A 27,444-nucleotide genomic window follows, 5' to 3' on the forward strand; every position below is an offset into this window, starting at 1 on the left:
CCTCCTTCATCGTCATCAATAGAAACAAAATACCCTCAAAGTCTGTGGCCTTTCATGCCCTGCTCTCATGGTGACCTCAGTTTCCATACCCCTCCACTTCCGTGCTTGGGGTGAGTCCTGTCAATGTTGTCAGTGTCGGCAGATTCATGGAGGGCTGTTGTTTGAGGGACGTGGTGGCGGTCTCCACTCTGGGAGGGACGCTCACTCAGTCTGGCTCCGCGACTAAGCCATTATTGTCGTTAGTAGGGGACTTAGTAGGTGGTGTCCTAAGTACGTTAAAACAGAACAGGCACCACTGAACACCACCGAAGTGACTCAGCAGCAGTGCAGGGTCTCCTCTGGTGTGTGGCCTCCTGGCGACCTAACATCGATGGTTCCCTGTGGACAGTCGACACTGGAACTACGACGGACAAACCTGGGTGTGGCCGTGTATGGGGGAATCTAAACGAGCGGCGTGGGAGTAATGCCACTGAAATGGTGCAGATGACGGAGCAGCAAAAAAAAAAAAAAAAAAAAATGACATCTCTCTAACAAGGTGTCTTCAAAACAGGATCTGTAGATGAATATTTGGAGCCAAAGACAGAGAAAATGTAAGAGCTGAAACCAAGAGTTTACTCTCTTACAGGTAAATAATTTCTTGCTGCTGTCCCATTTCAGCTTGAAACACACACACACACACACACACACACACAGGCCTGGAAATAATGCAGAATATGCTATGATACCATCCCACAGAAAACAGAATATGCTGAGACAATAGACATTGATGCTTTTTAGTCCAGGCAACCACACAGGGCTGTATCAGGACTGCCCAACAAAAAAGATTCAACTGCATTTAACACAAAAGAGAATATGCTATGAAACTGAAACCACAGGTGAAGTTTGACGCATTACTATCTTTCAATCAGCTTTTCACACATTCAGAGATCAATTTAACAGTTAGACCCGTTCTCATTTGCATTATGAATTTTCAGAATAATTCTTTTTTGCTTCAAATGTTCCCAGCCAGTCCAAGCAAAAGATAACTCTGCATCAGAAATTCCATACAATGCTAATACTTCATACAACAAATAAACCATTGATATGCAAGGAAAGCAAAACACTCATGTAAACAAAATCTGAAAATGTTCAGGTGAATCAGAATTGTAACCTATTTCAGGTTTTTCGTTTGTCCAGAATCTTGCTCTTCTTGTACTTTGTATCACTATAACAGAGACTGAAGAAGAAAGTTTAAAAATAAATTAAAACAGGAGTTCTTCCATTTTGTGTTTCGACTGAGGAAAAAAATCCAAAAGCATAAATCACAATTAAAAATACCACAAATGATATCATTCACAAAATACTTTCTCATGTTTTCGAAGTGTCTATTGATTCTCTCTTCTTTCTTCCTACTCTTTTCATTCATCCTAAGCTGACCTGTCTTCAACAACCATGGGGGCAAGGCACTGACCATTATCTTTTGTTGCTGATTGTCCAACTGACCACAGCCTGACCTTGGTGTGTCAAACCTTGGAGCTACACAATGCATCACTGTGACGTTTTGTAAGATAATGCCCATCTGTCTGCAAACCATATGGTTACATTTCAGGGTGAACAATTTTACTGCTGAACAAGATCTCTTCACTTAAAATAGGAGCCTTTCCTGGAAAATTTATGTCATTGTTTTGGGGGATCACTGCCACTTCAACGGAAATGGTGGTTTTAGGCACAGGAACACCAAAAAACTTGTATACATTTCTCCGTGATCATGAGGACCTCAAGAAACAGGCTGGTACTGGTAAATCAAACCACTGTTACTGTATCTGTCTTTCATCTGCAGTCAGTTCCCTATCACAGGTACAGGCAAAATGCAAGCAGGATTGTGGCCCCATTCAGTTCTTTTTAATCACATATGCCACAAAGTATCAAATTGTGCTGACATTTGTGGAACTTGTGGAACTGTCAGTGAACAAAATATGATGGTACCGAAGCAGAACTCTTAATTTTTGGTGGAAGTAATAAAAGGAAAATATGCTAACTGTAGAGTACTAACTGCCACACAAAAAGGACAAATAGTGGATGCAGGGCGCACAGAATTGAAAAAATGAACGTCCTGTCACCTCACTCTACATACCATCCCCCCCCCCACCACCACCAAAAAAACCTCCCAGAAAACCCTTTGATTGCAACTGCATTCACAGCATACACAACTGTTTTTATTTCAGCTTTTTTTTCTTCTCCTGCACCAAGCATTGCTCTAGCATTAAAAATTTGTCTCATCAACACATTTTTCATTATCCTACATACGCATTAACTGCAAAGAAAGGGAACTATTATTTCTGGATATGTCCACATGTGATCTGGAGGAAAAACAGTGCATTTTCTGTTATTATTTTTCCTACATCAATAAGGCATAGAAGTCTGCCAAGGCTGGAAACTTCGCACAGTTGAACGAGTTATATAAAAAAATTAAAAAATAAAATAAAATAACCAAACACTTGTCAATTATAGAGGGACAGGAAAACATCCATTTCCAAATCCAGAGACAAGTTATCAAACTGTTTTTGCTCTCTGCTGGTGAGAGTGCCTGCAGAAGTATTTCCAATATTTCATCTGGCATGAGCAGAAAATTCCACCAATAAACCACATGCATAAAATGAGCTCTGGTGGTCGAACATCAAGAACAGCAGCGGCTCATACCCTGAAAACAACAAATATACTTCTGTCAATCGCATCATAAAATTCCAGTATGTCACAGGACTATCTGCATTCTGTTCCCAAATTCTGACAAGTACAGAAATAATATGAACTTTTTTTTCCTTCAAAAGACGCCACCTGTCAGTTAATTATAATCTCCAACCTCATCACATATTTGGAACATCTATTTCAGAAACTTTGATTTGTCTGTGCACAACATTCAGCACTAAATAATAACTTAACTATTGTATTGTATTATGTTCATAACACAAAAAAACACCCTCTTGACCACAAGCACACAACAACCATTTTTTGTATCAAGTTCTAACTCATCCATTATCTGCAAGTCAATGTACAAGTCAATGGAATATTGAGCTATTTTTTGAATGAATAATACTGTGTTTAGAAATCACTTTGCCAGCTGGGGAAAAAGAACCCAAACCCATCCTCATAGCTGCTTATGGAACGTCACACGTACAATGTTAAAGGGAACTATGGTGCAAGATTGTATGATATGTTCTTGACTGGTAAAATACAGAAGCAGCATGAGTCTGGTAAGAAAATCAAGTATACATTATGGTAACAATATCAAGCAAAGCTTTCCTCCATAATATGCAGAATGTAGGTGAATTCAACTGTCTAAAGTATAAGATACAAATGCATTAGTATCAAATCTTTAACCCACCAACAATCTTTAACCTTTCTATATGACTGACAGATTATAATATTTTTAATCCCATTTGCAAGCTCATTCATAGTCTAATCAACCAATACAATTCTTATTTCAAATTATTGCTGCAGGAGTGGTACTCATCCACTATAAGTATAAATAAACATATAAAACAAAAATAATGTTAATCCACTACAACGTGTAAATAATCACATAAAAATAATCAAAGATATTACTCAATGTTGGAACTGGTTTTATTACACACACACACACAAAAGAAAAGCAAACAAAAACATAGCAAAAGCAATGGAGTCATAAAAATATATGTATATATAAATACATCATCCAGCCCGACCCTGCTGATCCATGAACTAGGCTGTGATAAATGATAAAAATGTATGTATTCTTCATCTTCTGTTCACACCGCACTTCCCTGCAGAGGTGCCACTGCCAACATCTGAACATCCTGAAAACAAAACTGAAGCCCAGGAATCCACTGAAGGCCACCCCCACCCCCCTTCAGGTCCAAAAGTATACACTGATGTGGTGGTCACTGGGTAAAGTCTGATCGTGAATGATTTCTTTCTGGTGGGTGGCCGGAGGCAGGGGAAACATTTTTTTTCTCTTAAAAATCAGACTCAGATATTCAAACACAGATTCAAACATGGAAAAGAATGATGCCTCTTGCAGACCTTCTGAGCATCAACAATACTACTTGACCGTTTTGTGCATGCTTGCATGTGCATTTGTGTGTGTGTGTAGTGTTGACTGGTGGTGTGTGTATGGTATGGTGTGTGTGGTGTGCATGCTGAATGGTGCTTGTCTACACTGTATGGTGTATCTGTGGTGTGTGATGAGCCTTTCTTATTCTTATTCTTATTGCTTTTAGTCCAGCCAACTGCACAGGGCCATATCAGGACCGTCAAACCTTAAAAATGCTCAACTGCGTCAACACAAAACAGTCACAGTGTGATGAGGTGGGCACAAGTACAATCCTTGTGTGTGTGCGTGTGTGTGCCAGTGTGTGTAAGTGTGTGCGTATGTTCGTTAAAGTAAAAGAGAAACACATTTTAAAGAAACAAAAAAACAAAACAAAAACAAAAAAAACGCATTCAAAACCAATCTTTCCACATTTTGTATAACAGCAGTTTCATCCTAAAATCTATCAAGATTTTCTTTTAGGCACATCCGTCTCCCGAACAGACACCCCTGCAGCCGAAAACACACGCCTCCACAATTCAATGAAATGATGTTACACACGTGTCTAGATGTAGTGGTTCCTTTTTCTTTCAAATCATGTGGTTTTCAATCCAACTGTCTCAATACCAGTGCATGTGGATGACAACACAAGCAATATAATGCACAACCTAATCACAAAACTTGTGCGAATGTATATTGTACTTTCTCTCAAGACTTGTAAACAGGAAAGAGGAAGGTTTAAACAAGCTTCATATAAATATAGCAAAGACAAAAATCCTTACTTCCATGGAAATGAGATGAGAAAGTAAAAGTTCAATGCAACTGACATTACGTATTCTCACACACTTGCGCACAATCAACCCGATACTACATGGGGTGGTGTCTGCTGCTGGTATGGTCAGTCCAAAGAGAATCGTGTCCTAATAATTTTGGTCTCAGTAACACTGCCAAGGTCTTGAGTGAAAGCTTCAAGTCATAAAAACTGTTTAATTAAGTGCACACCGTGTTATCTGGGTTAGAAATCAGACTAGAATGTACAGTCAATGTAAAAATGAAAGAAAAAAATCAGCGGCAAGTGGACTTCTCTTAGTCTTAACCAAAGAAGAAAAGCAGGCAACAGCACATACGTACCAGTCGTCAGTGAACAATCAATTAGCTAAAAGTGGTCACCTCTTCAAGCAATGGTGAGAATATGTTGTTTCAAGTTCAAGTTTTCCTCGAGTGGCAAATCTGCAGTATAACTTTTTAAAAAAAGAAAAAAAAAGCAGCTTGTAATGCCCGAACATCTGAGCACATGTTTAGGCAAATGCTAAACAAATCAGGATAATTCTTCAGGTTCTGTCTTTGGAGGAAATAACATAACATAACAAAGGACTTTCATCAAAAAAATTAACACAAAGTATGTATCAATTAGAGGTTGAGTAAAAAAAAAAAAAAAGGAAAAAAAAGAAAAAGAAAAGACTTTCTCGATTATGTCATTAAAAAAAAACCCACACCAAAACAAACACCAATAACCCAATTCATATGCACAAAATGGGGAAAAAATAAAGTACCTGTTGGTTTCTTTCGTTAAAAACACCACTGCCATGCCATACTCCAATACTCCATGCTCAGTTTCAACATTTCCTCGTTATGGATAAAGGAAATTTTCTTCTATCTCCGGCATTTACCTTACCTGACAGTCAGACACACTTCAACCTCTGTATCATAATCGAATGGCAGATATAATTACTTGTAGCTCAAAATGCTGCTGTCTTTTATGTTTTACTGTCTTTTACTAACAGCATTAGTAACATGGAGCAAGAACCTTCCTTTTGAGTGTGTGGTGTCATCAAAAGTTCTATTTTGAAACAAACTGTCTTTAAAAAGAACCAAAAATCCAGACAGGGAAAGAAAACAAAGTAAAACTTAAAAATTATTAGCAAATCCATTCTCTATGTTCAGGTAAAAGATAAATTAAGAAAAAGTACTGAGAAAAAAAACAAAACCAAAAACAAATCCCTACCAAGTTTTTGTTTTGTTTTGCATCCAACCACACACACACACACACACACGCATCAACAGTTTCTGTTAAAATGACTGGTCACATTCAATTTCCACCTGACTCAACAACCAAGGTAAACAAGTGTCTGCCCCACACGCACACATCACACCATGACCCCTTTGTCCATGCAGATCACATGTCGGCAAAGAGAACCACGTTGTTGTCCATCAACACACACACACACACACACACACAGTCAAAAGGGAGGGATAGCGAATGGAAATCCTTCACACCACAACTGAACTTTAAAAAAAGAAAAAAAAAAGAGAAGAAATTGATCAATCCATTAAAAGAAGACATAAATCAATGAATCAACAAGAATAATAACTGGAAAAAAAATCTACTTTTCCATTTCTCCACTGTCAATTTGAGCGATGAGGAAAGTGACTGACTTGGAAAGAAGAGGAGCATAGACACCTCTCTCTGAGGATCCGTTACACATGAACACCAACCAAACACGCCCCTCTCTTTGAACACTGATGACACGGAATAGAGACCAGATTATTTGTTTTAAAAAATCTAAAAAAAAAAAAAAAAAAATGAAGCAGTCCATCTGACAAGCTGCCGAAGGCAATATATAAGTTCTCTTCCCAACATGACACGAGGTGTTTGCGTAATCAGCAGAAATGTGTAAACCTCGCTGGTTGGAGGGGAAGGACAGTCTATTCACTATCATGGCTGTAAGTCTATAGTTATGTCCTGACCGCCACCCCCCCTCACAAGCACAATCAGAGAGCCACAAGTGATGAGACAGTGTAGGGAGGGAGGCTGACTGGGGTCACACGTCTTCATCGGAATCTGTGTCGGAGGAGGACAGAGTGTCGTTGAGGTCCTGAGCAGGAGGCTGGGGAGTGGTGGGTGTCAGGTGCTGGGGACTCGACAGCTTGGTCAGGAGGCGGCTCCGTCCATTGCGCTGCTGCTGCTGCAGCTGAAAAACCACACCCACATTGACTTGCCCGTCACAGAAGCTGCTATCTAAAATTCATTTATTTATTCTAATCTAAAGCATCTTTGTTAAGTCTTTGTAAAGTCACCAGCCACAAACTGACAACTGGGATGATGCAGATTTGCGCCCCATCAAAGGAGTGTTTTCTTGTTATTGGTTGTTGTTTTTTCAGCCTGTGGCCAGCTCATACCCAGAGTTGAGTGTGCTATGGGCTAAATGGCAGGACTGGGACCACACAGTCATGGGTCATCCATTTCACAAGGATGCGTCTTTGGGAGTGCTGATCAAATTTCCTGACCCAACACTGCAGGAGTCTATCTCTCAGTCTGACTGATGTCAGGATATATAAGGAGAGTACAGTCTTGTCAAGTAGTGCCAACCCAAATGGATGAAAATAGCAGCACAATCATTGCTCCATCACTATTCCTCCTTAAAATATATTAAGCAAAATGACCCCAAATCTGGGAAACGAAAAAACAAAAAACAAAAAAAGTCTCCCTAAATTCCTTCTTTTTTTTTCTTTTTTTTAATAATGGAAGTGTTGTTCACCTACACTTGTTTTCCTCCACTGGTTGTTTTTTTTTTCTGCATGAACTCTATTTCATCAGCTACATTGATTCCATTCTTTATGGTAATAATTCTGCTGGGAACTGGAGGCAAGTAAAATCCTGTTTTCAAAAAGAGAGACCGGGACTTTTGTGTTTCAATCTTGTTTTGATACTTCATTCTCACAGTTGCATTAAAACCTGAAAACCAGGGCAGGAGGTTGGTAAATTATGTCAGTCTAAAATGATGCTTCACTTTCACCCTTCACAAATAAAACATAAACCGCCACTTTTCCAAACCTTGCTGTCTGAGTCAATACTGCTTTGACACAATCTGACAGGATACTTGTTATAACATTCAATATTTTAATTATGTTATCTTTGTTTATACCTGTTCGTATTGTCAGTTTTCTCCTGTACTGTTCCCAGTAAACCTAACTCTTAAATGGAGTTGCACAGCTAACCTGAAACTTACCAGTCTTTAAAATTTTATCACACAAAAAATACCAGGCAAAATGCAGTGTAACATCTTTCCTTTACTTGAATCAAGTCTTTTCTTTCCTTTCCTTTTTTTTTTCTCGTAAGAGAGGAATAAAAATGAAACAACATTTCAATGTTTAAAACTGCACATGTTCATCAATCATACATGACTGAAAACACAAACATAAATAAAAATAAGACAACTCACCATACTCTTCTTCAGAAACTCTCGCTTCTCATCCTCAGTGATTTCTTCTGTTTCCTCAGTCTCATCCCAGCCCAAAGAGCGCATGAACCTGAAAATAGTTCATTCAGTTAAAAAAGAATATGTTCAATAACATGTCACTTGCAATAACCCCTAGACCTGTCAAAAGCAGCTCAAATCATGGTTTACACAGATGCGACCAAGCAAAATTTCTGTACTTCCAGACCATTTCCAGACCAGACTGAAAATCTTCCATACCGAACATAAAGCCAAACTAAAAGTAACATTACAAAAATTGCTACACTACTGACAAAAGAGATTGGTGGGTATCTGTTGATGTTGAATTTTCATCACTTTTTATTTGATCATTTGTTGTTGTTTTTTAGTTCAATACATAATGCTCTCTGTTGAAAGATGCTTGTCAAAGATTTTATCAAAATTGCAAACCATTTCCAGACCCTGAAGGGTAAAGCATTTTTCTAAGACTTTTCCTGCCCTGGAAATGATTCCTCATTATTTCCAAGACTTTACCAGACTTCCATGACTGTACAAACGGTGTCAAATGAAGTGTGCAAGGATCAAGTAAAAACCACAATTACGACAACATTCACAAACTATCAACCAGACAGTTAAAAAAAGCAACAACAGTTACTGAACATCAGTCAGTTACTGTTGTGAACATGATGTGACTGTGAAAGCAGGACTTACAGCAGTTCCTCCTCCTCAGAGCTGGAAAGGATCTGGGAGATGGCGTTGTGGGAGTGGTTGCGGTCACAGTCCAGCTGCAATTCATCCACTCCGTTCATCACCACCTGGGCCTCCTCCTCTTCTTCCTCCTTCTGCACAGGTTAGACAAAAAAAATCATATAGAGCCTTTCTAGTAAAACAGGCTCAACTGCACTGTACACTGTAAAAAGCTGAAGAGTATAACATGCATTAAAACACTAAAATGATTACCTACTTCTGGGAGGTTATTGGCCGTAGTTGCTTTTGTTTTATTCGCATAGGCGGATAGTAGTTTGCACAGGACAGGAATGTCAGACCCCTGCCGGAGTCTGCACTGGTTGGGTTACGGTTAAGTATGTGTAATTAAATGACAAGTTACAAATATAACCCTGTACAGACATCCAGTCACACACTAACAATGATTTATATATGTACACACACAAAACCATCAAGCACAATACTCAACATAATAACAAACATCACAATATCACATCACAGCACCAATATCTCAACGAGTCAAAAAATGTTGCACACACTGTCAATATACAGCACAACAATCACAACAAAATGCATGAACAGGCACTCACATCAACGATGAAGTGTTATGGGGATACATCACACATGTACCCAGATAAACTACACACAGTAACACAACATGATGCAATATGTACAAAACACACTCACTTAACCTATCCTTCAAAAAATGTTGCCATAGTGGCTATAAGACGTCCACTGATGTCCTGCATCTATTCCTATTTTTCCTTTGTGAGATTTTGGTTCAATAAGCACAAACAGAAACCGAACGGTTAGCTCAATGTGCCTGGGTTATTGCATAATCAAATGAGCATACATCCCGTGGAGGATGGCTTTCTTCTCAATAATGTTTCACTAACTGGACCTCGTCGAGCGTGTCTGAAAACTGGGTTTGCGTCATATGCAAAAATAACATCAGAAACTTTTGTCCAGCTGATGGCCAGCTGACACAGTGGTCCCAGACAACAGATTTACACAGCTGTGCTGGCTGTTTAAATGCTTATGTATGGTAATAATGATGAGAGATGCATCTATCTTGTCTGATGATTGAACACAAAGGTGATGGTGACAAAGATGAAACTGACAGCAATGTTTGACACTTTTTCCAGTCCATCTGTCCAATCAGACATCAATTTGAGCAGGTAACAATGACTGACAGTAAGGGTGCAGTACTTGCATGCAATCTGAGAAGAGGGGGAGGAGAGAGACTGGAGTGGTGTAATTCAGTACTCCCTTGTTACTTTATTTTCTGTTCTTCTTTGACAATGAGGATTAACTGTGTACCTTCCCATGTCACAAAGACCATCCAGCTAATGCCATTAAAAGTTAAAGCATAAAAAAAAAACCAAGCAAACCATAAAAATCATCCACTTTACCCCCTGACTACTGCTCTCTTGATGGCTGTGGTCAGCAATGCCATTCTGTAAGCTGGTATCGTTGTCTGCCTCCTTACGCAGTGCCTTGAGGAACTCACTCTTCTTATCCACTGGCTTGGGCCGCACCAGGCGGGTGCTCAGAACCTCCATGGGCTGTGTGGGGCTTTGTCGCTGGCCCTAAGACACATCAAATCACCACTTTTTTTTCTTTCTTTTTTTTTTTAAGAAAGAAAAAAGTTTGAACAAAAAACACACACAGAACCTCCAATATTATAATAATAAGTATCCAAATTTTCAGTCTATAGACCTTTATCAAGGATGATTGACATAATATGAAAAATGATATATGAGCTACATGTTTAATTCATGAGACATATTCTCTCTCTCTCTCAATGCTTTCGACCTACAATATGTTTGTATTTCTCTCTGTCTGTGTGTTACACACCCACAGCACAAATTCCACTTACTAAGGTAAGTACAGAAAAAACAAGACAAGCCACTATTTCATATTGAAGTCAAATGCATTCAGTCCAGCAGGACAGTATGTCTGAGTTGGTGGCACCAGAATTTCTCACGTCTCTTCCTGACAGTTGTGCTGGGTGCGTGGCTCTGTTTGATGGCTGTGCAACACTTGTCAGTAATGCCATGTGCTCTCTCGCTGTAGTGTTTGGTTATCACTGCATCTTCTTTCTTTCTGTCTGTCTGTCAGGGTCCTTGTATGTGTGGGAGTGATGGTGTCTGATGTCATACAAAAAAGAGAGAAAAAAAAAGGTTCACTTCTCATAAGTATCACAATCAGACATCACCAGAGTGGTGGCCTAATGGTAATGTGCCTGACTAGTGAGCGAGTGTCCATGGGTTAGTCCCATACTGACAGGATTTTTTATCCCACCATCTCCTCCACCAGACCTTGAGTGGTTGAGTGGTGGCCTGAGTGCTACTCTTTTGGATGAGACAACTGGCCGAGGTCCAGTGTGCATATAGTCAGAAATGACAGGTGACAGCCTCAGCCTAGTCAACAGTGCAACATAAGGTGGAAAAGGCAGATTTCAAGACTACCCTCATTTTAGACTGGCAAAGTAACTTTATACAGATAAATGAGATATACAATATTTATAAAAACTTTCAACTTTTTCCAAACTCACAGACCTCAAAAACCCTTTGCTACAATGGTCTATATCTACTATGTTTTTTCTTGCTAGAGGATTTCAAAACAGTGTTAGTAATTTTTTTTTATGTTATCTGCTATTTCTGGTAGAAAGATAAAATTTGATGGAAAAAGGGAGGTAATTCCGGTGGATAAATATCCACAAGTTGTCTCTCTTACATTGGAACCAAGATAAACACGGTGGACTTGTCTCTTTGTAATGTAAATCGAAAAACTAAACCTGTTTTGAGAGATGTATTACATTTACAATCAGGAATAAACCAAGCTTTGTTACTGACAGACTCTACACACACTGACCCATAACCCAACTTGGTTTGACACGAACCAGTGTATATCCCATGAGGAACATAAGGCTACGAGTATTTCCCAGAAGCCCAAGCACCAATCCCACTTATTTCCCATTCTTTCATTCAGGATACCGAAGAAACAGTGGAAATAACATTATCTCCCCATGGTTTCAACCAAGGTACCATGAAACACAGACTGAATAAAACATTAACTCAACTCACAAAACACAGCTCCATTTCAAACAGTGCTGACAAAATTCACAATTTCTGAGTGGCAAGTGTTGCAAGCCCACACTTGGTCAAATTGATATCACCAACACATGATTAGCAGCTCACCACCATGTCACTGAAGATGTGGAATGTGAGATCTTGTCATGTGAATTAAAACATTAAAACTGCCTGCACTTTTCTGTGTGCTGTCATCACAATTGTGATCACCCAGTCACTGCAACATGGTTATGCCCAACTCGAAATTTCTCTTTCAAATGATAACCAACAATGCACTATAAAATATCCACTGAAAATATTTCCTTTGATTACCACTAATTCTTACCAACCCTTACAAATAGGAACTCTGTGGTGAAAAGCAGGGTAAAAATTTGGCATGGGGGGTGAGAGGGTTAGTTAAGTCACTTTCTTTGAAACAGTGGACTGCCAAAAGAAACACTATCTTAAACAAAGGAACATTTTTGTGTGTTTAATAAAAACAAATGCTGATAGTGAAGAGCATGTGTGTGCCATATCTCACCTCTCTGCTGGGCCTGGGCTTGATAGCTGCCAGAGGGGACCCTTCCCTCATGGTCCCGTTCACACGGATACCCTCACGACTGTTCTTTCTCACACTTACTGCCTGAAACCATCAAATGTCATCTTTGGCCAACCAGATTCAATCCTAATGAATAAATCATAATGGCTTTTTCTGCTGGAAATGTATGTATGCTGGATAATATCACCCGTGATGTCTGTCTGCTAATCTCAGTAAATATCATTCATCACATTAATTAAGTCACCTGCTGATTTGTAACCATAAAAACCTTTGTATACTGGGCCTTTGTATGAGTTTAAAAAATATGTAATACATAACAACAAAACAAAGTTGTGTGAAATTCAGAAAACAAAACGAAAAAAGAATGCTGAGAAACTGAATAAGCATGGCACAAAGTTTTAAAGTTCTAACATCAAAAATACTTTCTTAGCAACAGGAGGAAAGAAAAAAGATATTTCCATGATGTAAAATTCAAGGATGGTAGAAAATGCAACAGGTGAAGTCTACACTGTTCACAAAAAAAAGGACTCTTTTCCAATTAAATCACTCTGTGAATCCCCTTTCAGTGTAAATAATTAATGAATGAGACACTCTACAAACTAAAACTGAACTTCCATCAAATTTAGGAGGATGTGGTCTGTGAAAAGAAACATCAAACACACACTTCGTCTGAACAGCCAGTGGGTCATTTGCATATCCATTCAGTCTCCATCATTCAGTCTCCATTCCCACTGCCTGTATCACTTACCACACCTACTGCCCTCCCTCTTTCCCCACATCATTTTCACTGTTGACACACTCTGACCTTGATATGAAAATGACTCTTGTATATTCTCTTCCAAGTCTAAGCCACATGACTGAAACAAGCAAGCTGAAAAAAAAACTACTTTCTGTTTGTAGAGTGGAGTGAGTTAAACCCTTAGTCAAGCATAACAGAAGAAACAAACACATATAAATCAACTACTTTGGAATGATGGGTAGGACAGACCGCTTACTTGATTGTACAAATTATTCATTTAGCGGTTCGTCATTATGTAGCTGTGAGAAGCATCCTTTGCACACATTCCACACACCCCAGAATTTCCACAATTCTCATCCTGTTTATGTTGTTTCTCTGCACCTCTCACAACCAGTGCCATTACCAATAATTCCCATAAAAAAAACAGACAACATTCTTCACCATGATGTTTATGCAGCACATGATGGACACAAATACTCTTTCAACATACCTATTTCAAAGTTTTCCAAAAATCCATGCCTTTGTCACAAGTACTCTTTCCACAAATCTATTTCAAAGTTTTCTGGAATCCATGCCTTCAGATGCATGTACACACATTTACTGAATCATTATCATCCATGACTAACTTCTGTCATCTTAGCCACTCAGCACTTTCGGAACTGACCTTTGTTGGCATCACCTTGTACAGCCCTGAACCAGAGGATGAAGAAATCTTCACCTCTGAAGACTCTTCAAACTTTGACCTCGGAGGGTTATCTGACAGAAAAAGAAGGAAAACATCTTCAAATTTTGAAATAAAACTCACAGTTATCTGACAGAAAAAAAAGGAAAACATCTTCAAATCATGAAATAAAACTTACAGAAAAGTACTAATATATATCTTCATAAAATGAAATGAAATCATCACACAAAGCACACTGACGGATTCACAATCCAGGTACACAGGAAAATCTGAAACTCAGCACACTTATAGGTTCTCACTGTTACAGTGTATTTGTAATTCTGTTTGTAGTTTGAAGCCAAAACTGTCTTGCTCTGCACTAATCACAGTAAGTTACACAGTTTGGAACCATTCTAATATCTTGTAAGAGCAAGTGCTTCGTTATAAATGTATCTTATGTCTTGCAATGAGCATGATATATTTGAAGAGGAGCAAACCTTGTTAACAATCACAGGCACTTGGCAACAGGACTTGACAGCAGGAAGGGAACAATGATTGGAAAACAGACAGTGTCCATGCACTGCTTAATGGTAGTAAGGTGCACACTGTCATGGAATATAAGCCTTCCCCATACTGTTATTCACATTCAAAACACCTTTGTGAAATCACCGAGATGCAAGTGAAGAACAAATATTAAATAATCAACTTCCAGCTGGACGTTATTCGTAGGTTTTCTGTTTTTCTTCACATGTTTTTTGAAATTTTCTGTCTGAATTAAAATAAAAAAACAACAACTGATCTTTGAAGATGCCTCGACCAGATACATACTGGCAGTAATATATTTAGTTGTGTTTCCTGTCCTTTGATATACCATTTACTTATTTGCTGTGGAGAATATTTCAAACATTCTGGAACACTTGGTTCTCTTTTTGCTGTGCTGTACTGTGTTAGTGTGCATGTATGTGCATAGGTGTGTGCATGTGCAAAAGCATCCATCCACCTGTGCAGTGACTATCTGTAGTTCCCTGCCACACAAACATGAAATGGTTCCAATAAACATTAACTCACCCCACACTCCACCACTGCTGGTACTCTTGGATGTCTTCACATCTGCATCTTCATCAGTTCCGTTCAATGAAGGCTGCCAACACACACAACAGAACACATCATGTACATGCATGCTTCACAACAGTTCCCTTATCTTGAAAACACCCCAGTAACTATACGATCACCACAAATGAAAAGGTATACATCAAACATATCCAAGAGATTGCTTTGCTCCACAATATTGTAGATTTTTCATGGCAGGTACTTTGCACTTTTTACCACTGGAAAGTTTTACAGTGCCAAGCTAGTCAAAAGTCAAGTAATTTTCTTTTGTATCCTATCATTGACAACACAGACTAAAGTAAAACCATAAACTTTAAACTCTCTTCTCCAATCATTAGACAGACATACCTGAACTAATTCTCTGTTTAGCATCACAAACACTAAACAGACGGCAATGGAAAAGTAGACTGTGGCTGTGACTAATGAAAAAAATAATTCTTAGATACGACAATTAAGAAGCTTTTCAATGCTTTCGTACATTGATAAAAGCAGACTTTTGTGATACAAGCTGTGGGGAAGTGGCTTCTAGACTTGGTGAACAATGGGGGAAAGGGAGAGGCTCTGTATATTTTGTTCTTTACATGAGATGTTTTTTTTCTAGAACTTCCATTTTGTTGTAATTGTGTGGGGATAGTTTATGGGTCATGCATGCTGACAGAAAAGTCAAATAGACAAGAAAAGAGCCAGAGAAGACACTGTGGCATGATTAATGTATATTTTTTCTTTTTTGTTGACTGAGGTGAAATCTGTGTTTCTGACACACCATATTTAACTATCTCTTTTGTTGGATCAGTAAACTACAAGTATTAAATACTGGTAGAATCATTGCAATATTTCTGTCTTTAAATCTATTCCATTTGCGTTTGCCCACGTTAAACTGATTTAACGCAGTTTGCAATTTTCAACAATGGACTTGTTAAAACTGATAAAAAATCCATCTTAAATAATCAACACTTCATATTATACTCATTAGAAAGTAGGTGTTGAGCTGTTTCTTTTGTGACCAATCTGACGTAAATCGGTTCAGAAATCATTCAGAAATCTATCACTGAACATCTTGTAACAAACACAATTCTAACAAATTTAGCCTAATTTGAGCCGTTTTGCTTCACAGAACATGCGGGCATCATTGCAGTTCGTGTGACCTGTATAAATAGCAACAGAGTGTGACGAATGGTCATTTTCAACCTGGCTGAGCCTGCCTACAGTTTGAGCCTGCTCTCTCTCTCTCTCTCTCTCTCTCGCTGTGTCACACACAAAGCGTCACGCCACTCTGCTTGTTGTAGTACCCATTGTGCTAGGATAAGTTTATTGTGCTGATGATTTGTAAATTGTATTCTTCAAAACAGTATTTGTGTTCATATGAGTGTGCTGATATTGCCTTAGTTTGGTTTACTTGGTTCAGTTATTGCTTTGACATGTAGTCACAGCCTGGCTATGACTGATCTAGAAAAACGCCATGTCGTCATATGCTTGTAGCAGTATTCCATTTCATTCTTTTCAATGTCACAGTCAATGACATCTCTGGACACTGATAGTTTGTTCGAGAATGTTCTATGATGACGCATTCTTTCTCATTTGCTGTCACTGATGAAGGTTAGGTTTTTTATCCCGCTTCGGCGGAGGAGGTTTAAATGTTGAGCACAAGCTTAGCCGTGTTGATATTTGGCTTTGATGCAACAAATTACTTGTGAAGTTCATTCACCACTTAATGGTTATGCCATGATAGTTTTCCAATCATTTTGTTGAGCACTGACTATCTGGTCTCTCAGCGTGCTCAGTACTCTTAAGATGTGTGTCGTATTCTGTTGTGGTAATTTCAAGATAGCATTGGATTAATATCACTTATTGGTTAAAACCATCTGATATGCATCACAGTCTGTTAATTGTAATTTAGCTATCAAGCTCTCTCCCATACGGCTTACTCCAGTAGAGTGCTTCATGATAAAACTGATTCATTTAAGTCACTTTGACACAGTATAAGCTGTACATAATATATACTGGCAGTGTACTTTCATTAAATCAATATAGCTTCAATCACTTTAATTACACTGTTTAAATGTATTAGAAATGTCATTTGCTGTCAGTGTTAGGTCTTCACGCATATGCATTATTTATGTAATATTGTTGCCAACTCCAAACCAAGTGGTAGTCTTTCCATTGTAATATATGATGTGCTTACTATCCACTTGCATTCCTGACATGTTGTACTTAATGACATTTGTTTGTTGTGTCTTATTCAGGCACTGTCTTCTTATCTCTTGTTCTCTCCTTCTTTACTTAGTATTGTTAATATTGTAATAAAACAATAGAAAAAAACTTTTGTGACTGGCCTGCTATATACCCCTGGACTGCGCATGGATCTTTTCTATCCTTTAATTCAGTAAATCATCAGTTATTCTTTTGTACCATCCCCTACATAAAATACCACTCTGTTATAAACAACACAGTTACACAAATTTGGAAAGTTTTAACAACTAATGAATAATAATACAAATCTGGAAAGTTTTAACAACTAAAGAATAATAATACATAACAAATATCTGACATTGTGGTAATCAAGTTAGAACACCAAATCAATAACCAAGGTTTTGTTTCACTATTTAATGTGAATGAATACACCACATCTCAGGGACTTACAAGAGTAAAAAAATGTACTTAATTTTCAGTGGAGTAATTTACAGGCACATCAGGGGAACCTGGCTGAAGACATCTCAGGATACAGACTGAGGAAATATTCAATTCTTTCTGGCTAACGATTTTTGCTATGGCCCTAAGTCTGTTGTGCACCATCCATCTTTATAAAAAGCAAAACAGTGAGAAAAGCTGGATCAAAGAAAAAACAAAATTGTGTTGATGCAGTAATGAATGTATCAAGGAGAGGCCTGGTCCCCAAAAGAACTCTTATAATGTTAAATCTATCAAACTATAAAGAAAATGTAAATAAGCAAGTACTGTAATTATATTATATTATATTATGATATTTATTCACTTTAAGAAATCCCATGTAAGTTTAGAAGAAAAAGCTTTCACAACTTATACTGGGAACTTCTGTTTAAATCTACAGAAACAAACCACACAGTACCTGTGAAAACACTGACAGAACATAAGCCTTTGTTGTTGTTTTTCAAACATAAGCCTTTGTTGTTGTTTTTCAAACTATACAGACAGAACATAAAACCTTTTTTCAAACTCACAAAATCATCATTGAAGATTTTGTCCTTCTCATCACCGTCTGTCTGAGAGCGATCGCTATCCCTGCTCTCCTTGGATTCAGTCCGCCCATCCCGTGCATAATGAGATCGCTTTGTATTGTGCCCACCACCTCCATAGCTGCTGAAACCTTCACCAGGGGGAAAGAAATCACAGAATGGGCCAAATCCATTGTAGCTGCCGTTGGTCTGCAACAAAATATTAGTTTCTGTGGTTGATGAGGAAATCTGCACTTTTTTCCTTCTTTTTTCCCCCCCTCCAATTCTCTACCATGTTATTTAAAATATCCTGAAAAGCTGGCAAAATTAATGAAATCAAATATTCCAACATATCTTGTATTCCCATGTCTTTAAAAAAAAAAAAATAATTCTCTACCATGTTAACAGAAACAAAATTTGGCACAATAAACAAACAAAAATCTCTAAATCTCTAGCAATTCTCATACAGGATCAGACTCACCAAACTGAAACATTTCTGCTACGAAGCACTAACATTCCAATTTCTGGTTGTCAGAGGTGTTTTTCAGTACAATTTAAACTAACTGTACGTGCAAGTGTGTGTGTGTTTGAGTGAGAGAGTGACTGAGTGAGTGAGTGTGTTTGTGTTTTTGTGTGTGTGTGTGTGTGTGTGTGTGTGTGTGCGCGCGCGCGTGTGCATGTGTGTGTGTGGGTGCAAGCATGTGTATGTACGCACGTGCACATTAGATGTATGAGAGACTACAAAAGAAGGCAAAAGTAGCAGATTGCTGTTTTGTCCAACTCACCTGCCCAAACCTGGAAGAAGCAGGTGGGTATTTCATGTCTTGGCGAGGGAGGGAAGGCTGAGATCTGAACTGCATGGAATAGTGCTCGTTGTATGCGAGAGGGTAGGGGGCATAATTGTAGTAGTTCATATAGTAGTCGTCCTCCATGGAGTGATGGCGGAACTTGCTGGCATGGCTGGGGGAGTACCGTCTGGTTCCTGCCAGCATCAACACAAAGGCATTACTTACTTAATCCTCTTCACTAAGGCTGAAACAGAAGGCACCAACATATCGGATCTTGTCTTGAGTGAGCCACCTGATTTCATTCCAGGTCTTGCTTGCTGGTCTGTGATAAGCTACTGTCATTTTCAGTCCATAAGGTGCTCTTGTATACATACAGTTGTATAAAAGGCACTCCCCCTGAATTAAAAAAAAATCTAATAAAAAAACAACAGACACTTATGTATTATGCATGCTCAAAATTATTTATGATATAGTCATGTAATGATGTATGTATAACAGTCGACTATGACCATCAGAACGGCAGAGGCGGCAACTACTGTCCAGACTATCCAGGCTAGAATTTGATCGTAGTGGAGAGTGTCTTGCCCAAGTGACATTCCCTCTCTCTCCGCCAAGAGAGTTTTAGGACAAATGTTGAAATGTCCCAAAGGCCAACTAGCCCCCAAGGCTGCAGCACTAAGAGCCAGAGCAATCGTGCCTCCTAGTTTGAGAGTCATAGTCATTCACAAAAGATTAGGATGTAAATGACTTCTCATTGCAATGAAGAAACCATTGATCAATACAGCTCTCACTTTGCTTTTGGCCCACCTGTAAACGTGTGTCAACCTGTCAAAATTATGATTGACCTGTTAAAACTCAAAAGGAACTAGCATACTACAACTGAAAGAAATTTGTATCCCCAATGCAACATGGTAATGTTTACAAAACTATCAAATGAAGAAAAGAAACAGGATAACAGACTCTGCCACTCACAAATCGGATTCATTGCTATCATGCGGGGTATTATCTAAACTCACTAAGTCATATAAAAAATAATTAAAAAATTCATAAACTTCTTCCAACATGGCATTCAAGTTGCAGGTTGCTGTACAATGCTTTAAAATTCTAGCAACCTCTATCACTTTTCAACTTTTTGTGATATTTGCTGGAAAATGCCTTATTCTTTTAACTTCTAGTCAGAAAATTACAGTGAAAATAAAAATATAGCAATAGTTGATAATCAGATGTTTTCTAGTAATCAATAATAAAAAGTTACAAGTTGCATTATCATGAGCTTTTATACTTTAACATGTACTTGTCTATCTAAAAATAGTTGTCTCGCACCCCATCAAATCTATTCTGAAATGAAAAATTGACTTTAGATAATTTTTGAAACACTGCATAAGAAAATTTAGAATAAAAGAAATAAAAATGTGATATCAGGGAGAGAGAGAGAGAGAGAAAAAAAGAAAGAAGATGCAATGCTGTCACCTCAACTGCAATTTTATTCAAACCAGTATTTCACCACATACATTTCACACCGTACATATCCATTCATAAACAGAAGTATGTTGGTAAATCACTAAATGGACTTACCCTCATACATGTCAAATGAATTCTGTCTGTTGAGTGGTCGTGGGTAGTCTCCGCCACTGTAGCGACTGTAGTAGCCATCATCATGGCGCTGACGGCTACGATCCTGAGGGAGGGAATTTCTGGACCCAGCAGGCCTCTGCACACAGGATCATGTCATGTGACAGGTGTCAACAATATCGTCCAAGAACACCCAACAGCTGCCTTAGAAAACCAATTCAGAAAAGAAATAAAAAACAAACGGATTCTGCAAGGAGGGGTCATGCAGCACCACATTTTCACTCAAAGACAAATCCTTCAGCAAGCAAAAATTAGGATGCTCTATGTTATGTCACTTCCAGTCGACTTGGAAAGGTATTTTACAGCATTATATCCAGAATATCCAAAAAGATACCCTTAGGAACACCCTGCAAGAATACAGCACTGAATCATAGCAAGACTGTTCACAGCAAGATGACATGTCAACATTGTCAGAATGTTGTACTTTAGTAGATGACTTCATGTCACAACTACTCAAGTATTAGTAATATATATATTTTTTTTTACAATGTAACTGTTCCAACAGAAAAGGGGCAAGGACAGCATGTAAGGATGCATGCCAAAGCCGTTTTTTCTTGCTCTGTATTGATTCAATCATGTAATATGAGGTGCCCTCAGACAGGAGAGAAATCAAGTGGATTCATCCAAGCCTGCTCCAGTATCTTAGACTTTGCTGATGGCAGCAGCCTTGTATACTACTGACATGCAGACTCCCAAACCAGTGGAAGACTTTGCCTCAAATGCAAGAAATCACAGGCTTAAGATCAGCAGAATGAACCTATGAAGGCCTCAAGGCTAAGGATGAACCAAACCACTCATAAACTAGTCAAAATGATGGAATGCAGATGCCAAAATTAACACAAGAACTTCTAAGGCAAGACAGGCTTTTATGTCAATATGGAACATTGGAACACTGGCACTGTCAGTCCAAAAGGCAAGATCCACTATTCTCAACATACTTCTGTACTGATCAGTCCTGTAAATTCATCAAGATCCATAAACTCAAAACATTTCACAACCACTGCTCATATATGCAGAATTCTCTTCTTTTTTTTTCTTCTTTTTTTGGGGGGAGTGGGGGGGGGGGGGGTTGTTGGTTTTTCGTTCTTTTTTTCAAAACACAATTTCAAACATTGTAATTTGGACACCACCACTGAGTCTGATGATCAACCAAAGCTGGCACTGTATCGGTGGATGTGCACAGTTCTGGTCAGAATAAATATTATATTAACAGAATGCTAACAGACGCTGAGGTCCAAGAGCAGCCTTTCATTGGATACCAGGTCTGAGGAAGAACAAGGGGAAAAAACACATGGTGCAGAACAGCTGAAAAAGATATGGAGAATGACTACGCCTGGGGAGAGCTGGCTGAAACTGCATCAGACAGGGGGACAGGGGATCTGTTGTGCCACAGTGGACAAAGATTTAAGTTAGATTGTAGTTTATAATCTCATTCACTTCACATTTTCAGTTCACATCTCCTTTTAGGCTTTATCAGGATCAGTTCTGTTTTACCTCTGAAACAGAACTAGAAAGAGTGACAGTTCATAAGTTATTTAAACTTTTAAAGGGTTCTCAACACACATATTTCAGAACTTTCACAACCTCTTTTCCCACCTAGTTACTTTAGTTTAGCTGTTCTCAGCTGAATCTGCACTCACTGTGTTTTCATTTGGGTTTGGAATCTTGAGCCAGGATGGAGCAAAGTCATGTTTTGGTGCGTTGCTCGCAGCCATCCCTATGCCTCCATTGTTGTAACTTGCAGGCACAATAAAGAACTGCAAACAGAACAAGTAAGTAGTTTTTAATAACTGATGTAGTTTCCATGTTTCACATTATCACAACTTGAAAAAAAATCCATGTATATCCTATGAACAAATGAACACACAGGTTGGTGGGGATGGAGAGGGGTGGGGTGCACATTTATGTGATACAGAATTTTTAACTAATAGTTAGTGAGTGAAAATCTAAGAGACTGAATTTCTAAACAAAATTAGACAGAGAGGTGGTGGATGGGCGGCACAGGAGATTTATCATTATTTGTCATGCCTCATTCTTTTTTTTTCCTAATTCACATGTACTGAACTATGATTGGCAAGTGTACACAGGGCTCATTTTAGTCTCACAACTATTTTAGTATTTATCAAATACATGTACACACGTCAACACCTACAAACATTTCCCCAGATGCACTGATACTATCATCACTTGAAATCAGCCTCAAGGACTTACCTCCCTCCAGAACTACACACATAAATGTACTCATATCAATGCAATAAGTGAGTAACCATCTGCCTGACCCCATCTCTTTTCTATTACATACCTTGGGCCTAATATCAATAATTTATGGCAATATCCGGATTTCTTCCCCTCCACTCTTCTGTGTCACTGACAGAGTGAATGTCCATGCCTTGTTGTGACACTACTCATTCGATCTAATGAGGAAAAATTGTGGATATTGCCTAATTTACTGATACCATACCCCAACACATGCACACACATACAGAGCATTATAAAAATACACATTTATTTTGGTTTATGATTATGATATATACATGTACATGATGTAGCAATCTACCCACACACAGTCAACTGGACATGGACACACACACACACACACACACACACACACATTAAATGATAAATACAATGAATGAATGATACACATTGTATGCACACACACAGTAACAAACTCAGGAAGATTTACAAACATTCCATGAGTAAAAAGGTTAGGAATATGTGTGAAACTGTTGAAGATGAATTCCATTTCCTGGATGTAACTAAATTTGTTGCATGACTTGCAAAGCAGTCCAATTACAATTGTACAGCAATCTACTCAACTATCAAAAGGAAGATACAGGACAATACTTTGACAGCAAGTGACTTATTTGACTGCAATGACTGTCAACAACACCACCACCAAAAACAAAACAAAACAAACTTACAAAACATGTATTTGAGTGCATGCATCTAAAATTACCAATTTTTTGTTACTTTTGTGGTTTTTTTATATTATTATTTGTTTAGGTGTTGTGTGTGTGTGTGTGTGTGTGTGTGTGTGTATGTTATTTGTGTTAATCCTTTTGGGTTTTAATATGATAATAATTTAATAAATGAAGTCCAGTCAAGTTCAGTCTCCCTCACACACACACACACACACACACACACACACACCCAGTCAAATGGACACACACAATTTTATATCTTCATTATACCAGCCCAATTCCAAACATGTAAATTCATGACACGCTTAGACAAGTTAGACACCCTTTTCTCCCTCCCCATTCTGACACACTCACACACACACACACCAGAGTTTAGGTTTGGTTCAAGACACCATGGGTTCACCACAAAATCAATGGATTATTTTCAAAATTAAGGAAAAACAATCCCTTATTCCCGCCACCACACCCCTCAAATTATAACTGAATTGGCATTATCATGTCCACTGCAATGGTGAAATGTGTGTCACTCTGTGTGTGTGTGTGTGTGTGTGTGTGTGTGTGTGTGTGTCTGCGTGTGTCTGTATGTTTGTATGTGTGTGTGAAATAAAATGTAGAGACTCTAGATGCTAACATTTGCTCTGCCATGATGAACACTGAAACTATATGACATAGTCAAATGTTTCTGAACTTTAATCTGCTATGCTGAAACACTGATTTATGCTAACTCAACTGTTCTGGGTCGTAAATGTTCATATTATAGTCCAATTAATATAAAAAAGAAGTAGAAAAAGAAGCAAAGCAGGAAGGCTAAAAGACTCAAAATCTACAGTGCCAGTCTAATCCTGTTGTTTCGTTTTAGGTAAGCACTTGTCTCTGCTTTGTGGGAATCCAAAGCTTCACAGTAGCAAAATCAAAATCAGAAAATGTCAACAAAAAAAGTCTCAAAAATTTACAAAAGTATGATCATGCCAGTATAATGTACAGGTGTGTTTAAGTAAATCCCTTCTTGTGTAAGGATCAAAAATACACTTTAATCAAATACGTTATCCATGTCACTATGTATAAGCTGGGTTACAGAAAAAAATCACATATATATATATATTTACATATATTATATGTCTGTGCTTGAATTGACCACACTGTGGCACATCAATGAAGTAAATGCTAAGGTATTATTTTCCTACAAGTACATACGCTGAAGAAACCTCTGAGATTCATTCTCTCCAGATAAGTGGTTAGCAAAAGAAAATGGAACATTCTGCATATGTTCTGAACACTCTCAATCTTTTTGATATCTTACAGCTTATTTCGACAACATGCTCAATGAAGGAGATCATGAGGAGATCATGATTTCTTAAGTCGAAATGTTCAACATGTAATGATGTATTGAAGACATACTCAGTCAAGGAGACTAGCGAGTAAACAAAAAGATAAAACTGGCACTGTATTCAGCTGCTGTTCACAATACGCAAGCGATGGCGTGTTTGTGTAAAGTATGTTTCATATTTTGGTTTGGTACAAGTTTTGATATAAATTCTATCTATAAAAAAGTATAACATTGTTCAAATGCTCTTGTTGAACTGCAGAAGAACATCATCAATTTTTCTTTCTTTCTGAATTTGAAACTGCAATCTTTAATAAATTAATGTATTACTCAGTAATAGTATTAGTCTATTACATACGAGAAATCTGCAAAAAAACCGTTTTAGCATGACAGACTTACTGAAAGATTAATGAGTCAATTACTTACTGAAAAATTAATGAGTCAAATAACCAACTGGCTGCCACATCAATGTGTAATTTCAAATTTATATGACTGAGTCAAAGACTGATGACCTACACAAAATCTAAACCCTGCACACACACACACACACACACACACAATTTCTATCTATTACATTGTTCATCTGCTCTTGTTGAACTGATGAGGAACAACATTGATTTTTCTTTCTTTCTGAACTTGAAACTGCAATCTTTATTGTATTGCATGAGAATAAGAGAAATCTGCACACACAAAAAAAAACAAAAAAACTTTCACTGTTTCAGCATGACCGACTTACTGAAAATTTTTTGAGTCAAGTGACCAACTGACTGCCACATCAATGTGTCATTTCAACTTATATGCATCAATGACCTACACAAAACCTAAGCTCTGTGCGCGCGCGCACACACACACGCACACACACACAAGCAAGAATCTTATAATGCATTCATCAATTTTCATGTACACATACAGAACACAAATTTGGTGAATACATATTCACATTAATAATTTTTATTTTTTTATAAATATCAACCAACCTATCCTAGCAAAATTCCAGACCTACAGACCTATGTGAGAGGTCGGCTCCACTCCAAATTAATAACACTAAACCAGTTTACACTATCTATATTAAAAAAAATATATATCCACTATTCATGATCAACTCAATCGACTGATTTAGAGACAGTATGCAACAACTTTAAATCTATGGATGTTTGCAAGGTTTATATACCATATCACAAGTGCTTGAGCTATTGAATCATCAGTCTATACTCATCAACTTCATGAACTTCAAGGTATACTTAAATCACATTACTAGGTTCTTTCTGATCCAATGAACATGGTTTTGAAAGGAAGATGTTACCTCTGCAAATGGATGATACTCAGCTGTGTTGATATTCCTTGGATCTGGTTTCAACTGATAAACTGTTCATCCATAATACTGATTTGGGTTGTTCTATCTGTCATTAAGAGTAAGACAGCAGGGCACCTTCAGATATGAAGAAACGTGATTGCACCACAAACTGAATTGCACCAAAGACAAACTGAACATCTTCTGGTCAAATAAACAACAACCCAGTCAATGTTCTGAGAATGCCATCTTGATAACCACAACCAAAAATAAAACACGACTTCAATTCAAAAGGCACTTTGTGACTGACAACTATTCTAATATTCTCTCTGAATCACCCAATGGTAAACTTCCCGCTAAACTAACAAGTTAATCACTGGCATTGCACGGAAAATGAGAATATTTCAAGTAATAACAGTATCATTCATTAACTGAAGATCGTTTTGCACAAATCACGATGCATTTCCCATGTGGTTGTGCACTGCTAGCTACCAAGCTGCAAACTGGGGGGCGAATTCAAGTGTCTGGAAGGCCGTTTCTCTTTGGTTTCACTTTCACAATCCGCAGCACGCAATAACATGTTTTTGCCACAAGTGTTCTGAAACCTGTTTTCGACCGCTGTCACATTGTCAGTTTAATCTGTTATCGTGAATTATGACGAAATATTATGAATTAAGAGAGCCTGTTGCGCTCGACTGGTTTACCCGTCACATTCTGCAATAGTGACTGAAGTTTGATCCACTTGAAATGGGTCTTCAGGTATGTTCACTGACCCGGCACAGTCGCACAAAAATCTTTTGTCAAGTTCTTCGCTTTAGTTCTCCACTTAAGTAATGAATTTCAAACAAGTTATATGTGTTACAAACATTGCAACGGTATTTACGTCATAACTGTAGATCTATATTTAGATGCAATGTTTACAAAACAACTCGATACAATCTGTCTCTCAAGCAGCTGCCCGACACACTTGACTTCGGAGGCAAATACAGATAATCTTCAATAGGCGTTGTTTTTGCTGATGAAATCTGTGTCACCGCATTTCGGTTTTCTATCTGCAGACCTCTGAATTACAAATATCACTGATTAAAATGGAAATTCCAACACTCGCGGAGTACGGTCACGTTCCTTAAGTTGATATTCGGCCTGGAAGCATCTGCACATAA

The 27,444-nt window shown here is 38.1% G+C and overlaps 1 protein-coding gene across 1 annotated transcript; it reads right to left on the reverse strand.

Annotated features, from left to right (window-relative positions):
• Window positions 1–5,470: 5,470 nt before the first annotated feature.
• On the reverse strand, window positions 5,471–27,434 carry LOC143295437 (uncharacterized). The gene is made up of 12 exons (XM_076607131.1): window positions 26,294–27,434; window positions 22,383–22,499; window positions 20,686–20,821; window positions 19,108–19,304; window positions 18,329–18,532; window positions 15,090–15,162; window positions 14,025–14,116; window positions 12,604–12,705; window positions 10,401–10,577; window positions 8,974–9,104; window positions 8,269–8,356; window positions 5,471–7,017 (listed from the first exon to the last, which is right to left on the reverse strand). Exons 2-12 carry the CDS (start codon window positions 22,455–22,457, stop codon window positions 6,868–6,870), a joined length of 1,425 nt encoding a protein of 474 aa, XP_076463246.1. The 5' UTR covers window positions 22,458–22,499; window positions 26,294–27,434; the 3' UTR covers window positions 5,471–6,867.
• Between the last annotated feature and the right edge of the window lie 10 nt (window positions 27,435–27,444).

Source organism: Babylonia areolata, chromosome 20 (genome assembly GCF_041734735.1).
Source record: "Babylonia areolata isolate BAREFJ2019XMU chromosome 20, ASM4173473v1, whole genome shotgun sequence".
Taxonomy (NCBI): domain Eukaryota; kingdom Metazoa; phylum Mollusca; class Gastropoda; order Neogastropoda; family Buccinidae; genus Babylonia; species Babylonia areolata.